At 41.6% G+C, this 23,634-nt stretch overlaps 1 protein-coding gene across 2 annotated transcripts; it reads left to right on the top strand.

Annotated features, from left to right (window-relative positions):
• Positions 1 to 1,756: 1,756 nt before the first annotated feature.
• On the top strand, positions 1,757 to 18,643 carry ANP32B (acidic nuclear phosphoprotein 32 family member B). Of its 2 annotated transcripts, none has more exons than XM_063129058.1 (7): positions 1,757 to 2,055; positions 10,986 to 11,135; positions 12,632 to 12,754; positions 15,362 to 15,548; positions 16,840 to 16,955; positions 17,338 to 17,398; positions 18,024 to 18,643. In XM_063129058.1, the coding sequence occupies exons 1-7, from the start codon at positions 2,002 to 2,004 to the stop codon at positions 18,095 to 18,097; spliced, it is 765 nt and encodes a 254-aa protein (XP_062985128.1). In that variant the 5' UTR covers positions 1,757 to 2,001; the 3' UTR covers positions 18,098 to 18,643. The 2 variants fall into 2 exon arrangements, with proteins under 2 accessions (XP_062985128.1, XP_062985127.1); XM_063129057.1 differs by having other exon boundaries at positions 16,837 to 16,955.
• The last annotated feature ends 4,991 nt before the right edge of the window (positions 18,644 to 23,634 follow it).

The raw sequence follows: 23,634 nt of genomic DNA, 5'->3' as shown, positions 1-23,634 counted from the left end.
ACTATTCCCTTTTTTCTGGGTGGCTGAGCATGCTTCAAAATGAAATGCTGGACTTGTTGCCCATTTTATTTCTAAGAATGCCCCTTGGGGGTCACATGGTGGTCATGAGGAAACAGATAAAGCTTGAGGCCAATGCAGTGCTTTGCAGCACACTAGGCTAAGTTAGTGTTCACGGTCACACTGGGGACTCCAGAAGGAGGGCCTAAAATGGGTTCTAGCCCATTTTCATTCAGTCTTGTTGATCTAACAGTTGTTCCATTAATTTAATTAATGAGCCATATGCTTTACTAGTTGGAAGATGACACCTGGGTCTATGGTGTCCAACAGGCAAGTCATCTTTTGAAATTCAGAGATCAACCAGAGCATCAACAAGACAGCTAAGCCATGTCAGCAGAAAAATTCATCAAAAGATATTTGGCCCCATCAGTCACCAAGAATGGGCCCCATCCCTTTGGAAAAGCAATCCTAAATTTAAACCAGACCTGGTAGTAGCAATCTGTCAATGACAAGGGAGTGCTATCAACAGTAATGGGACATATGTGTTAGTTTAGAAAAAGAGGACTAAGAAGGGAACATAATAGAAGTTTAAATTATGTCTAGTATGGAGAAAGTGGATAGGAAGAAGTTTTTTTCTTTCTCTGAGTACGAGGGGTTGCTTCCAGATGGAGAGCTATTTTATTTATTTATTAAATTTATATAACACCCCATAGCTGAAGCTCTCTGGGTGGTTTACAAAAGTTAAAAACAGTGAACATTAAAAAGTATACAAAATTTAAAACCATCAAAAATGTAAAAAATAGTATAAAACAAAAGTATCCATTTAAACAACAGCTACCAATCAAAAGACATTGTGCAACTATTCCATCATTTTCTCCTTCTTTGTGGAAAGAAAAAAAAATGGAATAATCTGTGGGGAATGATGTGAGGGTTTTGAGTGGAAGATGATAAAATTCTATGAAAGATAAAAGCTTCATCTGGAAGCACCCAAGAACTCAGGGCATTCAATGAAACTGGGTAGCAGTACACTGAAGACAAACACTTCGGATAAGAATTCATTTATTGAATTGACTGAAACAAGATGTGATGGCGACCACTCGTTTACATGACTTTAAAAAGTGACTAAAGCCTATCAACGGCTTTAGTCACAAAGGCTAAATGGAACTTAAGACCTTTGGATTTCAGAGTTTGCAGTAGTACACTTTTGATTGATTGTGGGTTCAATAGCACAGACTACTGCCTTCGCTTGCGGACTTCTCAAAAGTATTTGGTTCGCTACTTTGGCAAACAGGACGCCGAACTAGGGCGTTTAGCCTGATCCAGGAGGAGTCTTATGTTCTATGTATTGAAGCCTCTATTATTATTTTTGCTGCCATGTCGGCACCGCACACATTGAAGCGGTAGGAGAAGCCCTACATTTGGTAAGGGTGCTGCATCTTTGGTAGGTCACAAGTTCTGCAGACCTGAATCGAAGTAGAACACCTTCCATTATGTTCCGGTCAAAGGACGTTCTGGAAATGGGACCCCAAAAGGCCCGTGGAATAAAACAAGCGAAATCTACCACGCGGGGGGGGGGTGAGTGGGGCGTTGGTGAGTATGAGCCACGAGAACCGCGTCCCTGGAGGAGAGGCCCGACGGCCGCGAGGAGCTGCAGTCCTGGCGGGGAGACATTGCGGCTCGTCAGCTAGGCGGGAGGGGAGTGGTTATGACGAGGGAGTTCCGGGGAGTCGCTTTTCGGCGCCTTTGCCGCGCCCCCTGGCGGTCAGTCCGTCGGGTGATTCGGCTGGGCTCAGATCAGGCGGAGGCCTCGTTGCCAGTTTAACTGCAGTCGCGACGGCTGCGAAGGAGGCGCTGAGCGCTCCCGCCCTCTCCTCCTCCTCCTCCTCCTCCTGCTGCTGCCTGCAACTCCCCCTCAACTGCTGCCCTGCGAGTTAACTCGGCGCCGTGCGCACAGGGCCTGAGTCCGGGCCCGTTCCGCTCATTCTTCCACCTCACGCCGCCGCCATGGACATGAAGAAGCGGATCCACTTGGAGCTGCGGAACCGGACCCCGCCAGATGTAAGCATGGGTGGGAGAGCGGGAAGCCGGGGAGGGGGAGGCGGGACGCCGACACCACACACCAGCCTGGGGAGAGCCGGCGGGGTTTAATCAAGGCTCTGAGGGGATGGCGGAGAAAGGGAACGGAGGGCGGCCGAAGTCGGCCTACGGCAGAGGGAAGGCAAAGCTGGCGCGTGTAGGAGAGTGAGCGAGCGAGCGACTGACTGAGGAGAGAGTCGGCGGCCGCCATGTTGTTCCGCTGCTGCGTCTATACTGTGAGAGCGTGGGCTGCCTGCAGAGAGAGGCGGTTGGTGTCTCGCGTGCGCGCGACAACCGCCGCCGCGTTCGCCTTTTTCTCAGCCAGTGGCGCGCGTTTTGGCGCACCCTTCTTGCCGTCTTAAACGGGCAACAGCTGCATAAAGGGCGCGCGCTTCTTCCTGGTGACGCGTTCGTTTCCTCCTGCTGGCGCGCGCGCGCGCTGAAGCCTTCTCGCTTGTTCTCCCCCCCTCCCCCTTTAAACGGGCGACAGCTGCAGAGGGAGAGCGCGAGAGCGGGCGGGTGCGCGCTTGTTTCCTCCCTCCCTCCCCCCTTCCTCTCACCCACCATATCGGAGCAGCTCGTATTCCCGCCAAAAACTTGCTTCCCCCCCCACTTTCTTCTCCCTTCCGCTTCATTCGTCTCACAAGCAAACTAAGGGTACAATCAAGCCAAAGTTTAAGCATTTAAAGCCCTACTGAGTCAAGGAAGTAGTTTGCTTGTGTTTAAAGGACTTATATTGCGCCTTTGAACTTTAAAAGCCGGCAACGTGGCTTCCAAATAAATTTTAAAAAAAGTTTTAAACAACAAAATAAAGCAGTAGAAAGGAATTCTTAAATACCATTAAAAACACGAGAAGATTGAACTTCTGGAACCTAAAAAATAACAGTGATGGCACCAGGGTTATGTGTGGGCTCAAGTCTTTCCCATTGGAAAGTACTCAGCTTTGGCTAGATCAACACATGTTTCTGTGGTTCTGCTATACTAATGTCCTCAAGGGCCTTGTCATATGCTGTTAAGTGGCGGTAAACCTAGGTTTTCCACCCCATTTCCACCCTATCAGATATAGGAGTGCTAGTATTCCTATATATTAAGCTTTTTTATTGCCAGAAGAGGCTTCATCTGTTTGATTTCTTTGGTGTTAAGATGTTAAAGGGACAGGAGCAGCAGTCTCAGTGAGAGCCCCAATATGTTACAAATGTGGTCATATTCCTGATTTACATTTTTAGGTGCTTTTACAGCATCATAAATGTACACCGAAAAATCTAAATGAGAAAAAATAGAAAGCAGCACTCCACCTCCCTCCAAGAGGATGGGCACGTCCAAAGGAATGGATAAACATGGAGGGTGGACTTTTAATAAGGATCCTTGCAACTTTCAAAAAGAACAAGTAGTTCAAACCAGTCAAGCACCTCTTTTCTCCAGTAAAATTGGAGGCCCTTTTTGAGAGATGCGATGCAATGCAATCAACCCTGATTTATTTCTCCATTGTTGTACACATCTGCCCCAGGCAGGATTCAAGGCCATTTGAAAGCACTTATCTCCTTGGCTGTGAGAGTTATTTAATATTTGCTTGGTTGACTGCCCTTGGGCTTGCAAAATTGCAGGGGCTCATGGAGACTTTGGCTACTGGCTCTCCTTCCTTCAAGGATAGACTCTTCCTGAAAGTGGTGTTGATGTGATGCTGCTAAACTGTCTTCAAAGTCCTTAAAAAGACTGGCATTTTGAATATGAAAATATTTCCATCAAGACTGCTTGCCTGTTTATTTCTGGCTCTATTCTCTATTAGCAGTGGAACTTCATCACAAAAAAAAGCTTTACATATAAGTTACTGTTTAGATGAGTGCCACAAATTCAAATTGAGTACTACCATTATTTTGCAGTATTGGTGCTCTGAATCAGAATTACAGAGTCCTAGAGCTGATCACAATCCTGGAGCTACTTCCTGTTGCATTTACTGGTTCAGCAGTATAATTGCTGCTGGGAGTGCCTTAATGCTGTCATGCCAACAATATTATAATCACACAGTACAGTGCTCATATGTTCCTCAACCTACACATCATATAGCAGAGTTGGAGCACTGATATAATAATAATATATTTATTTATTTCTTACCCGCCTCTCCCTTTGGATCGAGGCAGGGAATGTGCTTCTATTGATCTTGTACTGTGCCAGCTGCATTTTCCAAGGACACCAACCACAGCTCCATGCAGATCCTATTTCCATATCCACTAAAAATATGTTTGAACAAGACATTTGGTCAAAGTTAGATCAATGTGATTATTACTAACAGTCTGGATAAGGAGGAAGAAGAGGAGAGAAGATTAAGTAGTACCGCCACCTTGGGTAAGACAATGGAACTGTACAAAAATGGTCATTCACCAGGCTGCAAAACTATTTCTGGAATTTCAAAAATTAAGAATATTCCTGAGTTGGATAAGAGTAATATCTATAGTGTTATTCCTGTGTGTGTGTGTGTGTTGCTCTTTTAATTATTTAGAAGCCTGAGAGCTAGAACCACATCTAAAATTCCTTACTCATACAAAACTGATATATATATATGTGTAGCCAAATGTTATGGTAGATCGAAGTAGTACCTGCTTATTGGGGGTCAGTAGTAGAGGGCGCTTCCTGTTAGCACTGATCAGTTTTCTTGTGATTCTGTGGTAAAAGACACATTACCATGTTGTCCATGAACTTTTAAAAAGCCAGTTAGGAAACTCATCATGTAATGTGCTGAGCAGTCTGTTTGCTGATTTAACAGTTCATCGTGAGGTTACATGCTTTTTATACAATTTTACTAATTATTTTCTTTAGTACTGGATCTAGCTACCATTAAAAGTATTTTGGAAGACTATTCTCAGAACATAATCGGGCTTATGAAACTCTCTCAAGCAAGCAGGTGGACTTGTTTCGGCTCCATTAAAATTTCTTATCAGGGAGAAGGAATATTAGCATTTCCTATCTGTTAGAACAAATAGAAATACTGATGACAAAAGCATAGCTAATTCTGCAAGTATGTTTAATGGCAAATAAGATTTGTCTTGTGATGGCTTGCAAGCAAATATTTTGCTTTAGTACCTTCAATTTTATGGCTCAAGTTCTAGTTCTTATGAACTCATTGCAAAATTATCTGTGCTGATACATGCATTCTGCTGCGATACCAGACAGCGCTTAAAAATGTGTGTGTCTCTCCCCACACCCCATGGGTAGGACCAGGTTTGGCATGAACAGATAAAACTTCCTAGCACACCCTCTCGTTTTGTACATTTTTTTTCACTTTCCACAAGTGAAAACCATAACTTGTTCTATTCCGCTTGTATCTCAGTTGTTTTTATGTGCAAACCAGGTCACTGAGATACCTAAAGCATCTTACATCCACTTAGCACTTATTTGTTATGAGAGACCTCTGAGTTGGTTTCTTATATGTATAATTCCATTTAATTTTGTTATTATTTCCATTGAAATTTTTGTGAACCGCCCAGGGAGCTTCAGCTATTGGGTGGTATAAAAATGCAATAAATAAATAAATAGTCAAGTTTTGAAAGTGCCTCACACCATACTTCATATATATATATATATCACTGAAGAGCCTCTTGCATGGTTGATCTGTAGTGTCTAGGGTAGAGGTGGGCAGAGGTACAGAATCTGTTTTCTACTACATCCCCAAGATTTCACCAAAGTAGGTACAAAATAGTCTTGAGATGGTAGAAATTATTAGCTCAAGGGGCAGTTACCTTCTGTACTTCATGAGCCACACATTGGGATGACCTGCATATGAAACTACACATCTAGTTACTTCAGATCAGAGATTCTTATGTAAAATTCCAAAACTAGCTAGTAAAGCTGCATAAAGACATGGTAAAAACAACAACCAATTAATACTCATATATTTACAGTTGAAGTACTCTGAAGCAAAGAGATTAGTAATTAGCACAAGACCAGACATAGCAACAATTGAATTTTACTTGTAATTTTATTTGCTTTTGTTAACTGTCGAAAACCAGTCATCCTTGCTGACGATACATTGCAAAGCATGCAGACATCCGCTAGTAGATCCTGATCTATTTTCTATCCACCCCTGGACTACAATACTATTTACCCAAAATAATACCCAAATATAAGTAATTTAGGCTAGTTCATAAAAACACAGCAGAACCTCAGGGCCCATCTAGTTCATCATTCCGCCTTCAATAGAATGTTGCTTGTTGTCTCTCCCTTCACATCCTCTTTTCTCTCTTACTGTGTCAAAATTTAGATGTAGACTGTTTTGGCAGGGGCTTTTTATGCAGTTCTATCAATTGCTGCACATAATGCTGCTGCTTAATTAATACGCATTAACATTTTCAAAAAGGTACACAAATCTAGTGTGATAGCATGTACAAAATTGTTGCAGTGTGAAGTGCTTTTCTTCAGGATTCCAGCCACTCTAATCTATTCCCACCCCCACCCCCACCCCCAAATAGACAATGTTCTGTGCCCACTAAGTATAGTCAGCCCTCATTGGCCTGTTCTGGAGTTTTGTTTCTCTTTGGGGGGGAACATGGGTAGACACACTTGTGCCCAATGCCAGCTACATTTAAATCTTTGATTTCCCCATTGATATCTAAAGTCAGCTCTCATTTGCATCCCTGGGGATATTTTAAAAAAGCTTCTCAATGTGAACCAGCAAGTGACCTATCTGGACAATGTGATGGTTCTTTCTACCTCTTTAAATATCAATGTGTTGGTTCTTTCTACCTCTTTAAATACCTATGTGTTCTATCTCCTCTTTCCAGCCACTCCCATTCTTTTTCCTCTCAGTAACACTCAATATTCTGTGTCACTGCGTTCTTATGGGGTTGTTTCTGGTGTTCTCTCCATCATTTTTTTTCCTGATAAAGGTTTTTGAGCGTCTGCAAACTCTGAGATGATTTCTTTTGTGTGAGGGTAGTGTGTTTTGGGGCTATGCAAGTACAAGCATGGAGAGACTGAAATTGATATTAGAAGGAAGGACTGGTAACTTAGGAAATGTAAACTTCTGTCCAGTCTTCATGTTTTTACAGTATTGTAGTCAAGTGGTTAATGGGTGGGTTCAGATAAATGTGTGCATAATGAGGCTGGCAGAAGCTGATTTTCCACGCTACCTAAAATGGATCTTCCGAGGGCTGGAGCCTGAGAACCCTGCTGAATGTTGCAGGCTGTGGTACTCTGAAGAGAAGCTCAGGGATTCCTCCCCTTCCCCCACTGCATGGGCCATTGACCTACGTGGAGCCTTTTTGGAGGGGGTGGGGAAGTCATCTTCTCCCATCCCTGTTATGTGCATATTTATCTGGATCCAACCCAATGAGTTGTAAGAGTTTCATGTAACAGCTGCATACTATTAAAATGGTGATGGGTAGTGGCTGTTTACTTTGCTTGGAGGCAGTGTGGATTTTTTATTGGTATGTGCGAAGACGTTTGATACAGAATTAAATTAGAACAACCTATTAGCAAAAATAACAACTGGGTGATGTGATGCCCACCCCTTCCTGCTCCTTTATTTCTGGCACTAGAATCAAAGGACCCAGCTCTGGAATGGGCATCTGGGGTGCTGCTCACTGTCTCTGTGACATGCCACTCTCTTCAGGCCTCACAGCAGCTCAGCTCAGCACCCTAAACTTCCACCTTCCCTTTCGCTGTCACCAATTGAACATGTACGCCTCCAAAGTACCTCATAAACCACACCAGTGTGAATTAAATAAAGGTCTATTAACATGATGTAAGTTGCAGTTGTAAAGTGTACTGGTTTCCGCAGGTAAATGCATGATGGTTACAATAGGCACAAAGTGTAATGGTTTCAGTTCAGTGTTTTAAAACGTTTCAAATATTGCTTCAGATTCAACTTCAACTTCAATTTCAACCTTGCCTAACCTACCCTCTAGGCTACTCTATGGGCACGTCTACACCATGCCTTTTCCCTGGATCGTCCCTGTGCGTCCACATGACGCACAGGGGATCCAGGAGCAGGCAGTGACGATCCCTCCATTTTCCTGGGATTTCTGGGACCACTTTTTTTTTACTTACTTTTTCACTAGAGCACAAGTGTCTTTTTAAAAAAATAAATGGTAAGCTTGATGTTCCTTTTCCCTTCCAGGACATTGTGTTTCCATTTAGACAACCAGGGGTGATCCTGGTAAGTCCAGGATCGTCCCCTCACCCTCCCTCTACACCCTATGGTGTAGACATGCCCTATCACTCCTCCCTCAAGCTACTCCCCCAAAATAATAATGTGTTTCCTACTCTCAAATCTAATCATGACAGACCTAAACCCAAATCTCTCTCACTCTCTCACAGCACTTCAATATCCCTCCACACTCAGCTAACTCCTCCCATTCCCTGCCATCTACCAATCCAGCCATTCCAACCACCAGCCAATCAGCACACACTCTCACATCCTAGTCACTCACTCCCCCTCCCTCTGGGACTACCCTCCTGGTTCTTGCAGCATAAACCCAGTAAGTATATATTTTTAAACCATACACATTATTTCAAACAGTAAACATTTCTGAACACATTCTAACTGCTTACATTACAGAATTACATTACATTACTTTCTACTGTTAGTTTTACCCTACCCTGTGCCTGCTTACCCTACCCTGTACCTGTTTGCATTCTCTTCCCCTCCTTATTGTTTTACTATGATTTTATTAGATTGTAAGCCTATGCGGCAGGGTCTTGCTATTTACTGTTTTACTCTGTACAGCACCATGTACACTGATGGTGCTATATAAATAAATAAATAAGTAATAATAATAATAATAATAATAATAATAATAATAGGCATGAAACAGCAAGACATCACAGGTGACTTGGGTAAAATAATGGTCAGATTTGGGTGAACGTTTTTTGTTTAGCAACAGTTAAAGTCTGGTCTTAATACTAATCTTATTAACATAAAGTCTTGTAACTTTCCCCCTTCATGTTTAGAACATTGTACCTTCATGACAAGTTTCCTTAAGTTATTCTTGCTCTTCCCTCAGACAGATAGCTGTAAGTCAGTGAATAACTTGTTGTGCATTTATCTAAATCAGTCTCTTGGAGATGAGTATATGAGCAAACCAGATTGATACTGTTGTGTTGCCTGTTCTATACACTTTTCTCCCAGTGTTTCCAGCCAGGAGAACTAGAACATTGCTCTGGGCTTACTGCTTTGATTCCCTAAAGTGGAAGCATTTCAGCTTCTAAGACTGAGTGAGGTTTCAGCAGACACATGTCCTTGAATGTAGCACTGCTTTCATTCTGATCTTGGAAATACCATTTGGACATTTTTAAAATTGTACAGTGTTGTCCTTTGATTCGCTCATATACAATGCTGTGAATTAGCTGCAGTTGCTACAAGCACCCAGAGCTGTCTTGCAGTCCTCTTTGGCATCTCCTGGCTTCTTTGGGCGGCCCAGAAGAGGATCAAGGAAGTTGCAGATAAGGAAAGTTTGGGCAACATCCTGTTCCTCTTCTCTGCTGCCCAAAAAAGCCAGGTGATGCTGATGAGGGCAAATAGGCAAGTGGTGGTGCTAGGGTCTTTTGGTGCCTTGTAGCAACTGTCAAAATTGATAGATGGTGTGAAGGAGAGCAGATAGACTGTGCTGGGCAGAGGACAAATGTGTGATGTAGTTGGGAAAGGGTGGTTTTAGTTTGGTATTATTATGCACAAATAATGCGCAGGCCCTCTTAGGAGTGAATAGTCACAGTTAAGATGTTATTGTTTTATCCGTTACTGGGTTTTTATGCTATGCATGTTTCAAGTTACTTTTAGTTATTCTTCCCATGTATCTACCCTGCCTTTAGTCTTAATAAAGTCTTCTACCTCAGTTTGTCAGCCCTTTTTGTCTGGGTCTGGGTCTGTGCTAAATCCGGTGGTACAGGTCACAGAAAGATTTGCTCAACCTTTACAGAAAAACTGCCTGTTAGAAGTTTCTGTACACAGCGGAACTGTGTGATCTTGCCATTATTGTATTGCATTTTTTAAAACATGTTAATGTTCTACTTTTATATGCATTATACACAGGTATTCATCTTAATTCACTGCTTATTGAATTTTTTTTTTTGGTAAAGTGATACATGGTAACCCATTCTTTTAATTGCAGTGCGCAGACTACATATTCTAAAATAAAGGATTTTTGACATTTCCCAAATCAATATTCATACATAAAGTATTCTGCTTATACCTGGGTTTCGTTTCTTCTGGTGTAGAGTCTCAGGATGGCCTTGAGCAAGTCGTTCACTGTCCACATAGTACAGTACACGTAGTTTTTCCTATCCCTTCTCTACTCAGATGCATCTCTCATCCACCAATTTGGTAGATGTGGTATTTCTGAGATAATCTGCACAGAAATGTTCTGCACTTCTGGTTTAGTGCTGTAGCACTGTTTACTGACAAATACCTCATTTACAGTGTAGACAATTGTGGCCGTAATCTTAAACACAATGAACATGAATGTTTCTGAGTGAATATGCACTGTGAGGATTTTGATGAGATTTTGGAACAAATTACACATGTTCAGCCTTCCTAAATTTAGCCATTTTTGTACTGATTCAGGTCCACAAGGATGCACAGAGACATATTCTCAGTGCCTGCCCTCAACTCTGAAACCTTTTGCCACTAAAGCCCCAAGTTTAGGTGTCCTTTGGAAGCAATGTGAGACCTTTTTATTCAGATTGGTTTCTGGTGGTCAGAAGTGGTGGTGGTGATTGATCAGCGTACCTGGGTTTTTTTTGGGACTGATGTACTCCAAGTCCTTGAGATTGGGTGGGCTATAAATCAAAATAAATAATTGTGTAGCAACAGACTTATATGTTTGCACTCGTATTGTGTTTTACCAGGAGTAGTTCTCTCTACACTGAGGCGCTAATTAATATATATTTTTTAAAGGAATTGTATTTGTGTGTTGCTTCAGGTCCAAGAGCTTGTTCTTGACAACTGCAGATCAAATGAAGGCAAAATTGAGGGGCTGTCAGGAGAGTTTGTCAACTTGGAGTTTCTCAGCTTAATAAATGTTGGACTGACCTCTGTCCTCAATCTCCCTAAACTCCCCAAATTGAAAAAGGTAAGGTGTTGTCTATTCTTTAATGTAGATGAGTGGATGGGAAGTAGAGATGTGTTTTTATTATATTTGCATTTATCGTATATGCTGCTATAGGGTGACTCATAAATTAAATTAAATATATTTAAAACTGGGAAAATACAGGGGAAAAAACTCTCCCCCCCCCATGTTTTTCAAAGGAACTTACAAATTTTGTTTTTGAAAAAATGGGAAATTTCAATAGTTTTAGATTAGGAATGTGTAATACTTAGCAAGCCACCTTGTTTTCCCCTCTTGCTGGAGCTTACAAGCTAAAAAATATTGTCCTGTGGACTGATTAGAATTAATAATAATAAAAAATATTTATTTTTTCCATTTTGATTGAGGCGGCTGTATAGTCACTTCACAGATTTAAGGTAGGTATGTATCAGACAAGCATAACAGCAGCATTAAACAGTTACCGGAATGAGAAAAATATATGGTTGACAATTAGCCATCTTTCCTCCAAAAATGTGGGTATGTTTTGTTTTAGAATTTTCTGTCCCTCACATAGTTAATTATAGGAATTCTAAAATTGTTCTTGGCAAAAGCAAGTCCGTTGACTTCATAAAGTTTTTTTTAGTTAAGGAAGGTCTTTGATTCAGCTTTACATGTATTCAGTAATAATCTTGGCATCTACGTGAATAACCTTGTTCAAATTTAAATATTGAACCTTGTATCAAATTTAAATCAACATACCTGCTTAACACTACTGAAAGCCATGGGGTTTGAAAAAGCTTAATTGGTTAGATTATGACCTGAGTTTTGCTGTGTGATTATGTGTCCATCTCTGGTCATGAGGCTGTGCTAAGAAAATGGCGGAGCAAGTGAATTGCATTTCTGTTGGATTACATTTCATGAAGTGATTTCTTAAAAGACTTGGACCATTGATTTTGTCTCTGAACAACTATGGACAAGATGTAGGGCTTATCTAGGCTACAACACATTCCTATATGTGTCTACTCAAAATGAAGCCTGATTGAAGACATATTCACAAGTATGTGTGGATGTGATTACAGCCTTAGCCTCCCATGAACAGTTAACCTGAAAATAAATCCCAGTGAACTCAATAGGAATTACTTTTGACGACACATGTGTAGGATTGCATTGTTAAACTGTTTTAATAAACCCTCCTCCTTCCAAGAAAACCTTGAGAATTCAAGTCCTGTGAGGAAAGCAAGGGATCTCTCTAACCAGAGATTTTCAGCACTTAACAAATTATTGTACCTGGGATTCTTTAGGGAAAACCATGACAATTAAACTGGTAGAATACTGATCCAAAAATATAATGCAGATATGAGCATATTCCTGACAGTATCACACTGCACCTCAGTAGCTACAGAATTACAGCATCTCTATATCAGTTATTATAAAGTATTTTATCTTAATGAATACTTAATTACAAATGTCTTAAGTTACAATGCTTGGATTTGAAGCATGCGGTTGCTGGTGATTTCATTATTTTGTGTTTTCTATTGCAGCTTGAACTCAGTGACAACAGAATTTCTGGAGGTCTTGATGTATTAGCAGAAAAACTTCCTAACCTCACACATCTAAACCTCAGTGGAAACAAGCTGAAGGATATTGGTACCTTGGAGCCATTGGTATGTTAATGGGTTATCTAGTTATGATTATTCTTGTGCCTCAGTGAGGTTTAAAATCAGAGGTTATCATAGAAAGGTTACCCCATGCCCTATAGTCTAAAAAAAGGCAAACAGTAGTTTATACCAACATCAGATGCCTTACTTGTGCTTGAATATTATAGGTACTAAATAAATGCGGTCCAAATCAATATACCCTTTCGTTATATTTCATAGCTGGTGATCTAGTTCTAAACATATTGGTCCTACAACAGCCCCTCAGTGGGGATATGCTTCCCTATCTGTGTCAGAAGATGCACCTGACCAGTTCAGTGGTGGCTAAGTGAGCATTGTGATGTGTGTGCATATGCCAGATGCAAATTTGCATCAACTGCATATGCAGAAGCCAAGTTAACATTTAGATCTTAAGCCCTTATGAAATTATTTACATTAATAGATATGTTTGCATGCTAACATTTTAGTATGTTGGTTTCCATCTAATTAGTTTCCATTTTTGTCTATTATTTATTTTATTAGGTAGGTAGTTATTACATTTATATCCCACCTTTTTTCCTCCAAGGAACCCAAGGTGGCGTACATAATCCTTCTCTCCATTTTATCCTCTGTGAGGTTGGTTGGGCTGAGAGTCTGTGACTGGCCCAAAGTCACCCAATTGCCGAGTGGGGACTAGATCCCATATCTTCTGACACCCAGTCTAACGCTCTAGCCATTACACCATACATTGTCTACCAAAAGCCATGTTTTCACAGCATTATAGTTGCTTGGTTCAACCATAATGCAGCACAGTCAAGAACTTTTAACTTAATTGCTACAAATTCTCTTAGTATTTAACCCATTTAGCACAATGAGTTAAAATAAGAATTGCAAGTTCTGCCTACATGCAATATAACTTCAGTGCTGTTAAATATGGAATATAACTTGAGTCAGTGTGACAAGGGAAGCCCTCTTATTGAAGAAAACTAGTTGTACCCTATTCCTTTAAGGATTTCCTAAAATCACGTAGCAGTCCGAAGTCGTTTGAAGTTACTCTTAATCTCTCCATGCAAAAAAAGAACAGATAACTCCTGATTATACAGCCTCCAGAATCAAGTGAAGCCTTTCTTAGGCTGTACCACTTGAGGATGCAAGTGGCAGGTATTGTGCATTTTTGAATGCTTTCCTAACAATGCAAGCCTATACATGTCTACTCAGATGTAAGTTCTATTTGATGTCAATGAGGCTTACTCCTAGATAAGTGGGTATAAGCCTGTAGCCAGGAAGGGGGTACTCGTCATGTAAAAAAATAGTATATCAGAGAGAACAGTTCAGCCTAGCCTTCCTGACATGCAGGGAGTTCAGAAATTAATGACTAATTAGTTCCCAGGTGAATCCCCATTCATCTAAATTGTCAGCTCTTTTCATAGAAAATAGTTGAGAAAAACATATTATTGCAATGTGTGGAGTAGGCTTTCCTTTTAATTTCTCTTGTGACATTGACTCCAAATAGGAAACGCATATGACAAGTTCTGACTATTATCATTGATGAAAAACTTCTTTGTTTTCCTTGTGCGGTTGGTCTAAGAAAATGGGATTAATGGCATTGTCTTCAATTCTTTCTTTCTTTACTTACTTATTTATTAATTTATTACATTTTTATACCACCCAATAGCCGAAGCTCTCTGGGCGGTTCACAAAAATTAAAACCATAATAAAACAACCAACAGTTTAAAAACACCAATACAAAAACTAGTGCAAATCCTTGTGTCACCATGGGGGCTAATAGTATGAGAATTATTGAATAAAAGTATGTTTACCGGTTTGCCTTGCGACTTGAACAACTTTACACTTTCAAAATAAACCGGAAAAGTTCGGATGCTCTTTCTTGAAGTTTGAGGATGAAAATATGTGATGTCAGATTTTTCTCTCTCTTCTCCCTCTGGTGTCCTTTCAGCTCTTTCTCCTCACTATCTTTTCCTCCTACTCTGACTATCACCAACTGACTTTTCTTCAGCCCCTTTCCTAAAATTCTGTGCCTGTCCTTTTATTGGCCCAGCACTCTTCGAGCTCACAGGAGTAAGCATTATTACACGTGCACACACACAGTGTCACATGCTTCATTATATGCACAGTGTGAGGCATATGTATTTACTTCCCCTTTACCTCATCCCTTTCCCTTCCTGAGCTGGCCAAAGCTTAAGCTTTGAAGTTTCAAAATTTTCTGAATGTCTACACTGTCCAAGCTTCAGTTTAAAACAAAAATGAGCAAAATTCAAGTAATAAGCGCTACACTAATGTATTCTTATATAAGATGATGCAGGAGGTAAATGAAGAAAGCTGTGATATATCAATACACTATTAATCTGTTCGTTCCACTGTTGCCATAATTTCATATGATGGTAGTGTAATAACGATAGTATATAACATATTTATATAGAGCTACAGAATGCTTAAAACAGTCATACATACCTCAATCCTTAGAATAACTTTGTAGTGTAGATCAGTATTATCCTATACTGCAGATGGAGACCAGTAAAAGTTGTAGCAGAATTGTGAAATACAGATCGTTGTACTCTAATTGACCATTGTTTATGACTTGTCTACACAGTACTAATCAGCTTGTTTCTAACTTAGAAAAAATTGGACTCTCTGAAGAGCCTTGATCTGTTCAACTGTGAGGTAACAAACCTAAATGACTACCGAGAGAGCGTCTTTAAACTTCTCCCCCAGCTCACCTACCTGGATGGATATGATCAGGAAGATAAAGAAGCTTCTGACTCAGATGCTGAAGTAGATGGTGTTGATGAGGAAGACGAGGAAGGTGAGAGACTGAGCAATGTTAATGGTGGATTGGAAATGGCTTGTTCCTGGCTATGGCCAAGGTCTCACCAACCTAAAAATGGCATTTAGCTGCAGAAGAACTGTGTTAGAGTGCCACGATGGCTCAATGTATCCTCTTGTCCTTCTGAAATGTTCTCTGTGCCACACCTCAAACAAACAAAAAATGGCTGAAGTCAGCTACTGAGAAGGATCACTCTTAAGTGACACTGTAAAGAAATAAGGCTAGTGTGTCCTGCTAGTACATGTGTAAATTTAAGCTTAAAAGATGAGCAAATTGTTATACATCAGAAATGTACCTGGAACATGCATTTGTGGCAGCAGCACTACAGCAAAACACTCATTCCAATTTTGGCTCGTTCTTCCGCTAGCCTAAGAACAATTGCCACTTGACATGAGAAAGTAGCTTACAGGACTGTGATAATACCCACCAATGCTTCATTGACATCAGTAAACTACCAGACTTAAATCTAGTTTCTCTCACTGTAGGTTATATGCTAAGTAGTGTGCAACACTCAGTCTAAACGGGCTACACATTTTGTGGACTCTTGCCAGATTCCTGAAGTCACTAGAACAAAGAAAAATAATTTTTAGCCTGCTTTGATTGCAGAGATAAGTTTACATTTGTAGTGGCAGACATTCTTCCTTTTAGCCAGAGCTATAAAAGAGACCGCTTCGGCTATTGGGCGGTATAGAAATACAATAAATTAAAGGGCTGTTCACTCTTGCTCCCTTGAGGCAGCATTACTTTCAGTGGCTTTAAAGGACAACTCTGGGTGAGACATGAGAGTAAACTGTGTCTATTTCTCATTTATTTGCAAGGTTGCAGTTAGTAGTAATTGTGTGTATGTTACAGGCCTGATTCAAGCAGATTACTTTCCCCACACTACACAATCATTTGCACTGACGGGCTTGCAACTCAGTGAGGTTGGCATGGAGACTGATTATATGAGCATCATTATACAGTGTTAAATTAATTGGTTGAGGTCAATCATGGTGGATCTTGCCTGGCAATTGCCCCCCCCCCCCCCCATAGAGAGCTCTCCTTAATGAGAATTGAAGTTTAAATCTCCTTCCCCAACTTAATGGTTTTGTCTTATGTTTGCAAAGAGTGTGAGAAATTAAAGTGGCTCACAAGGTGATTTCCTGCAATCTGGAGTGATAAATATATATACATATGGGAACAAGTTTTGTCTGTTTTCATCTAGTGGACTTGCCTAAGGACAATTGAACTTCAAGGAAAGCCGTTCAAAATATTTTCTCTTTCTCAGAAGGTGAGGAAGAAGATGAAGATGAAGAGGAAGATGGTGAGGAGGAAGAGTTTGATGAGGAGGATGAGGATGAAGGGGAAGAAGAAGGGGAAGATGAGGAAGATGAAATAAGCGGAGAGGTTGGTTATAAGTATTTCTGGCCTTTTTGATGAAATTCCTGTGTGCTGAATATTATCTGAGCTTGCCCTTAATGTATGGCCTGGCAGTTGGAACAGGGAGCAGACTGCCCAATATGCAGGACAGCTGAAATAATGAAATCTGCAGTTCTGGATTGTTCAGTCCCCCATTGCTCTGCTTCAGTTGTGTACACTCTCTGGCAGGGGCTTGGTAGCAAGCATCACATGAAGGGACAGTAAAGCTATAATGGCATCAGTGCTTTATTATATATGTCACCTGGTGTGCTTCATTACCCAGCAGAAATTGAGAACCCTTTCAGTGGTTATGCTAATTGGAGGGAAAGCACTACCCTTTCAGTGGCAAACCTGCTCTTATTATTTTCAGGAGGAAGAGTTTGGACGTGATGGTGAGGAAGAGGAGGAGGAAGATGAAGAGGAGGAGGAAGGTATGTTCAGAGTTTCATAATAGCTCCTTAATTTTAGGAAACCTCAGGATGAGAAGATAAGGGTGCCAATAGGATGATGCGCAAGGCAGGTTTGGAAAGTGACAGCAAATATTTTAGATGCATAACCCCCACCCCCATCCAAAAGATTAGGATAGGTAAGCGAAGGTAAAAGACACAGAGCAAAACGAAATAAAATCTAATAATGTTAATTTCTTCATTTTCCCCAGAGTTTAACTTGAGCCCCAGGTTTTAGATTATATATAATATTGATGAATCCTACAAAACCTTATGCCTGCTATCACAGTGATGTTAAGAACATAGTACTGCAGCTGTTTGTGTGTGTGTGGGATGGATACAGAGTGGTGCTGTCACAAGCCAAGGACTGGTGTGTACCAGTCAATTAAGCAATCTCTGCTGATTGATATCTTCCCCCATTTCTAGGGTTGTCTCTCCTTAAAACCTGTAGGACGGCAAAGCTTAGGCCATCTAGTAAGTGACTCTGAAAGTCTGCTGTCCAGAACCTCTCCTTTTGTGGAGCCTAGAATTGGTTTATAGAACAACAGAGCTATATCTCTGCTTTTCAACAGTCATTACAAAATATTTCTCTCTCCATGTCATGATACAGATGAAGAGGATACTGGGAAAGGTGAAAAGAGAAAAAGAGAAGCAGATGATGAAGGGGATGAAGAAGATGACTAAGGCCTCCTGTGCCCCTAAAGGACTGTTCAGTATTGCTCGGGCCACCCCTTGGATGATCTGTAACTTGAGAAGCACGTGAGGCACATCTGTAGTCGTCTAACAACCCCCCTCCCCCCTCCAGGTGCAGCACTCAAAGAGCCAAAGAGTCGGCCATTCCTGTGACATTCCACACACCCTGCAACTGATCTCTCCAGGTGGTTACAGATCTAGCCCTCTTGGGGCTAGCACCTTCACTTATCCTCTTGGGGTTCCCAGGCCTTCATCTCCCACTGTTGCCATAGCAAGAAGAACAAGTGTGATGGCTCAGTCCTGGTTGTCAGGGGCTACACACTACCCACTGACTGTAGTCCCCTTTTTACTTTCTGTGCAACGAGGCTTTGTAAATAGAGTCCTGATGTTTTGGGGACTGTTCTTCATGCTTTGCTTTTCCTGCCTTCTTTTCCTTTTCTAAGCCGTTGGATATTTTTTACATTAGGATGTTTTATGCAACAACAGAAAAGTATTTTTAAGAACTTGAATGAAATAAACGTTATTTGGTAAAACTAATCTTGTAAAGTTGTTATGTTCAGACTTTAACCAGAAATTGTGTGGCCTTTTCCTTTCGCTAAATCCACAATATAGGCAAGGTAATGTATACGCTGCACTTTAAAAAAGGGGGGAACCCTTCTGCATGAGTAGAAGCTGAATTCTTTCACCATGTAAGTTTCTTAGGTTACATAATTGTTTCTGCTTCTGCTAGCCAAGTGGCTGAACAATTAATTGTATCCAGGATGTTGAAACCCTGACCACTGCAAACTTTATCCCCCTACGGCTTCAGAGATGTCACCAAGCATTACCCATGCACTTTAAAGCCTAACTAGCCATAAAGATTAAGAAACCTTTTAAAAATGAAAGCTCAGATTGTCAGGTTGCTGAGTTTTGTGGCCAGTGCCAAATTTTGTGGATTTTTGGTGTTCACAGCAAGAAACACAAAGGTTGTGGCTTTGTTATCTAGATGTGCTTTTATTTTAACCACAGTAATTATCTTTGTATTTTTATAGCCATTTTGCAAAAACATTTCAAACGGCATATTGCCTTCTTTTGCCCTCTAAAAGAAGTTAGTTGAATAAATTTCTCTACCGTTGCCTCCATCTTCCTTGGACCATAAACAAAAAAAGATGTCCCCACAGCTGCTCGATAAAACAGAATGGTAATGATCACAAGCCCAGACCTTCTTTATGCATAGTAGAGTTGCACAATCACTCAGTGCAATTCTCTGTGTATTTGCTCAGAGGTAACCCTCACTGGGGCTGTTCGTACAACACGACAGCCCACAGTGGGTTATTTAATCCATGGTGAGACTTCAGCTTGTGCAGCCACCATTTTTAAAATGCAACCCCTGCTTGGGTTTGTGTCACGTGAAGCCAGCAAGCATGGCTTATACAAGGGTTAAACAACCCTTGCATAACTTACCTGTTTTGGGCACTGTAGCTCATCCAAATCTGGTCACTGTGGTCAGTGGGACTTCTAGTTAATGAGTGTAGGTTTCCATCCTATATTGTCTGTGTACACGTGCACACATGATACATAAACCAGCAAACCATCTCAATATTTGTTTCCTATTGTGTGTATATGGACAAAAAGCCATATACACACCTAGTAACTGTAGCCTAGTAACTGTAGACTTGATTTCATGACTGGCATAGATCCTAGCTGGATCAAGATGACACACATTTAGATACCGCTTATTTGAATTTAAGTATACGCTTTACTCCCGTTGAATCCACTTTCCTATTGAAATTAGTGAGGCATCCATGCTTAACTGTTTCTTCTAACTCTTAAGTAAAATCCTTACCAGTCAAATAGCTTTCAATTACAGTTTTCCTGCCACTGCATTCTGAATTTTCTTCCTTAAAGTAAAGATAAGCAAAAACAAAAAAACACCTGAAGAAACACCATGAATCATTAATCTTTAAATATAATTAGGCACTGTTTAATAAAGCATATCCAGTTTGCCATTGCTGTATAGATTCTTTCCTCCCCCCTCCAGAAAACATACATGAGCAAAGTCTTGCTTCTTACGTGTAGTATCTCAAAAGATTTTTTAATAGAGAAGAGATTTTTTTTAAAAAAAAAAAAATCAAGTGCTGATTAGATCGCCATTGTTTGCGGAAATGTTGTTGGTAAACAAAACGCAGATATATATATAATTTTTTTCAAGTAGATTTGGGATTAGTGTATCCCTTTGATAAATGGCTAACATTTTTGACTGCTGATCAGACCAATGCATAAAAACAAGCAAAAACAATAATAATAAAGTACACTTTTAAAATGCATTTTAAAACTTTTTCCCCTTCGCCGACAAATACTTTAAATAATTTATTCTGCATGTAAACAAGAATAAAGAGAGAAATCCCAGAAACTGCAAGGTGTTGTTATCTTCAATCCAATAGGGGCCATTTGCACTTAGGTCTGTAGCTGAAAGGATTCTTACCTGTGCTAACAGATGCTCGATGCATGATTCTCCATCCCCATCCCATATGCCCACTATCTGTTAAAAATAAAAGCTGGACTCCTATCTGTTGTTCGAGATGGAGAACCCGGGGGTCTAGATTCAGTCCCCCTTGCAAAAAGGCAGCAATAACTTTGGATGCTGTACTCACACACAGTTGAACTGGGACCAAAAACTGTTAAGAGTCACCTTGATAAAATTGACCACTCAACTTCGGGTGTGTGGGGTAGATCTCTGATACCCAGATGCCTGAGATTAGCAATAGAGGATGGTTATTGCTGTTATGCCCTGTCTGTGATCATGCTGGTTGGCCACATTCAACAGACCACATGATGATGGATCTAGTTTGATCACTGGGTGATCAGCGCAACTCGTAAGGTGCCCCATCACCACTGCAATCTAGGTAAATGTCTCAGACATTCATTTTAAAAGGGGTTGGTTAAAATTCCCATAGCGCTTCATATAAAACAGTCTTACTATTCAGAGGTCAATTAATCTAAAAGTGTAAAACTTGGTATCTAAATATGGTCCAGCTTTTCCTATCGGTTTCATGATGCCCCCTATACTATTCTGAACATTAGAGTGAAAACCAATCGACTTAAGCAGCAGAATGAAATAATACAGATTTTCCTGGATTGAACGGCTTCAGAATGCAAATAGGGAACTTGCATCTCTGAATGCTATCATATAAACACGTGCACTTAGAAAACTATAATGTCAGGGAGAAACCTAGGCTACAGCCAACTTTCCCTAACATGGTAGTTTCCTACATACAGCAGGCGGGCAATGTTTTGGCTGTGAGGGCTGCATGTGGGTCAGGGGTGCCATGCTGCACCCCACACATGCATATGTACACATTCTTACACACACACGTATCTTGGTGCACAGGGATAGAGAGGGTGAACCCTCCCCTCCTGCCTGCTGAGGTCAGGATGTGTCATGCCTCCCTCAGATTCGTCTGAGGATGAAGAGGAAGGGCAGGGGGCAGATCCGGGTGAGGGTCCTAGCGCAGAAACAGCTCCAGAACCCTCACTGCCAGAGAATGACCAATGCCCTGCAGCAGTGCCGCAGCCCTTCTGTCCGATTCAGAGGACCAAGTGCCATTGACCCCTGCAGAGTGAAGGAGGCTTAATGTAAAAGAGCAACAGAGAAGAGTGTCGGCCCGTTTAAGGGAAAAAGCCTGCCAGGAGACGGGGGACTAATTAACAGCAGCTGCTCCAGGACGCTGGCGATAAAGCTGCTGGAATTCCACAGGACGGCACTGAAGTGCAATGTCAGATCACCCGCTGGCGCTCCTTCACCTGCTCCTAGACCTTGAACCTCGCCCCATCTGGACACCGTGACTTCTTTGGATTTTGGACCCTGGACTGGACAAGGACCCTTCTTTGCCTTAGTGAATCAGCTTCGAAGACCCGGTAAACTCCCAAGCCTTACTTAGTGCCATCTCTCCTGGCCTTGATGGGTTTATTGCCAGTTATCAGCAGGAGATTTACGGCCATTCCTTGGAAGGCAGCATTGGTCAGACGGCAAAGGCAGCGTTGGTCAGCCTGTGGGGAGGGGAGGGGTGCTAAACCTCTCCCCATCATCAATGATCCTGGTCCAGGGAACCGTTTCCCTGGTGCTGTTAGCAATGGGGCAACAGCAATCTCTGCATCAGGATTATTAGGGGCGCAAGGTTAAAACTTCATTCCTCCCTTAGCAATCTTGATCCAGTTTGCTGTTTTCCTGCCCCTCTTAGCAGCAGGGAAATAGCTACCCCATGTGCATCAGAACTGCTGAATGGCATTAGCAGCACCCTTTTGCCTACTGTCTAGGACCATGCCTGCGACATCCAGAGAAGCTTCCTCTCACCAGATACGCACACATTTAGCGAAGCATTCATAAACATAACCTCACCTCCTGCAATCTGAATAGTGCAATCCAGAGGAAATGGCACCATTTGTTTCTGCTGCATGTACAGGTTGGCTATGAGAGGTGTTCTTCAAGCAACTAACACTGGCAAAGGGGTAACAAGCCTAGAAAAAGTCAATTTGGGGAAGGCGTGCCCAGACGGACTCCTGGGGAGAACTGCGTGAAAAGTAAGCTCTTGAGAGTGATTTTAGCAGTGAGAACTGCCGGCCTTTCTGAGAGGCTCTGAGGACGATGAATGAAAGGGAAGCATCTAATTCAAGATAAAAGAATGCAAGCATTGTAGGCTTAGCCCTACATACGTTAGCAAGAGTAGGCAGAGAGTGCTATCTCCATACACAACTCCATCGTAAATGCTTTATGTCACAACCCTCACTTTGTTTGCAACTCAGTCCTCTGCTGTTTGTTGCTCCTAGACTCCTTCATTTCTCATTCTTGGCCTTGCTCTTAAGTCGTGGGCAAACCTTGCGTTAGTACAAACTCTCCAGGGACAGCCGTGTTTTACAGTTTTATTACAAGCAGTGCTGCTGTAAGATTGTCTTCAAGCCCCAGCTACTGCCAGCACGGCACCCCAACCATTTCTTGTTCATTCATCAACCTTTCTAACTTTCATGATTAGGGAGAAATGGTTAAAAGTATAGCGTACACCCAGAAGATTCTGAAAGGTGTTTTACCCCTTCAGGGTTTCGCAATCTTTGGAAGTGTGAGGTTGTCGAACCTGAGACCATCAAGGACAATTGCTTGGATGGCAGTGCTTTGCATAGGCTAGCAGGGAAATTAGCAATCGGCAGGGAAAGGAACAAATGGAAGGTGAGGCAAAGCATTGGTTGGAGGCATCAGAGCAGAAGGTAGGAAACCGTTTGAAAGGAGCAGCACTGTGGTTTTGCAATGGTGGAAATCTGGAATCGAGTAAGATCAGATACTGAACCTGATAAAATGGGGAAGGATGGAAGATGATTAGAATGAGCTGCTATTCTATGGCCTTAGCTAGACCTAAGGATTATCCCAGGCAAATGGAGGGGTCGTCCCTGCCTGCTCCCGGGATCCCCTGTGTGTCATTTGGATGCACAGGGATGATCCCAGGATACAGGCCTGGTCTAGCCATGGCCACAGTCTGGATTTATTTGTTTTTCAACGC

Source organism: Elgaria multicarinata, chromosome 6 (genome assembly GCF_023053635.1).
Source record: "Elgaria multicarinata webbii isolate HBS135686 ecotype San Diego chromosome 6, rElgMul1.1.pri, whole genome shotgun sequence".
Taxonomy (NCBI): domain Eukaryota; kingdom Metazoa; phylum Chordata; class Lepidosauria; order Squamata; family Anguidae; genus Elgaria; species Elgaria multicarinata.
The sequence above is the reverse complement of the archived record's forward strand: the minus strand, read 5'-3'. Positions and strand labels throughout refer to the sequence as shown.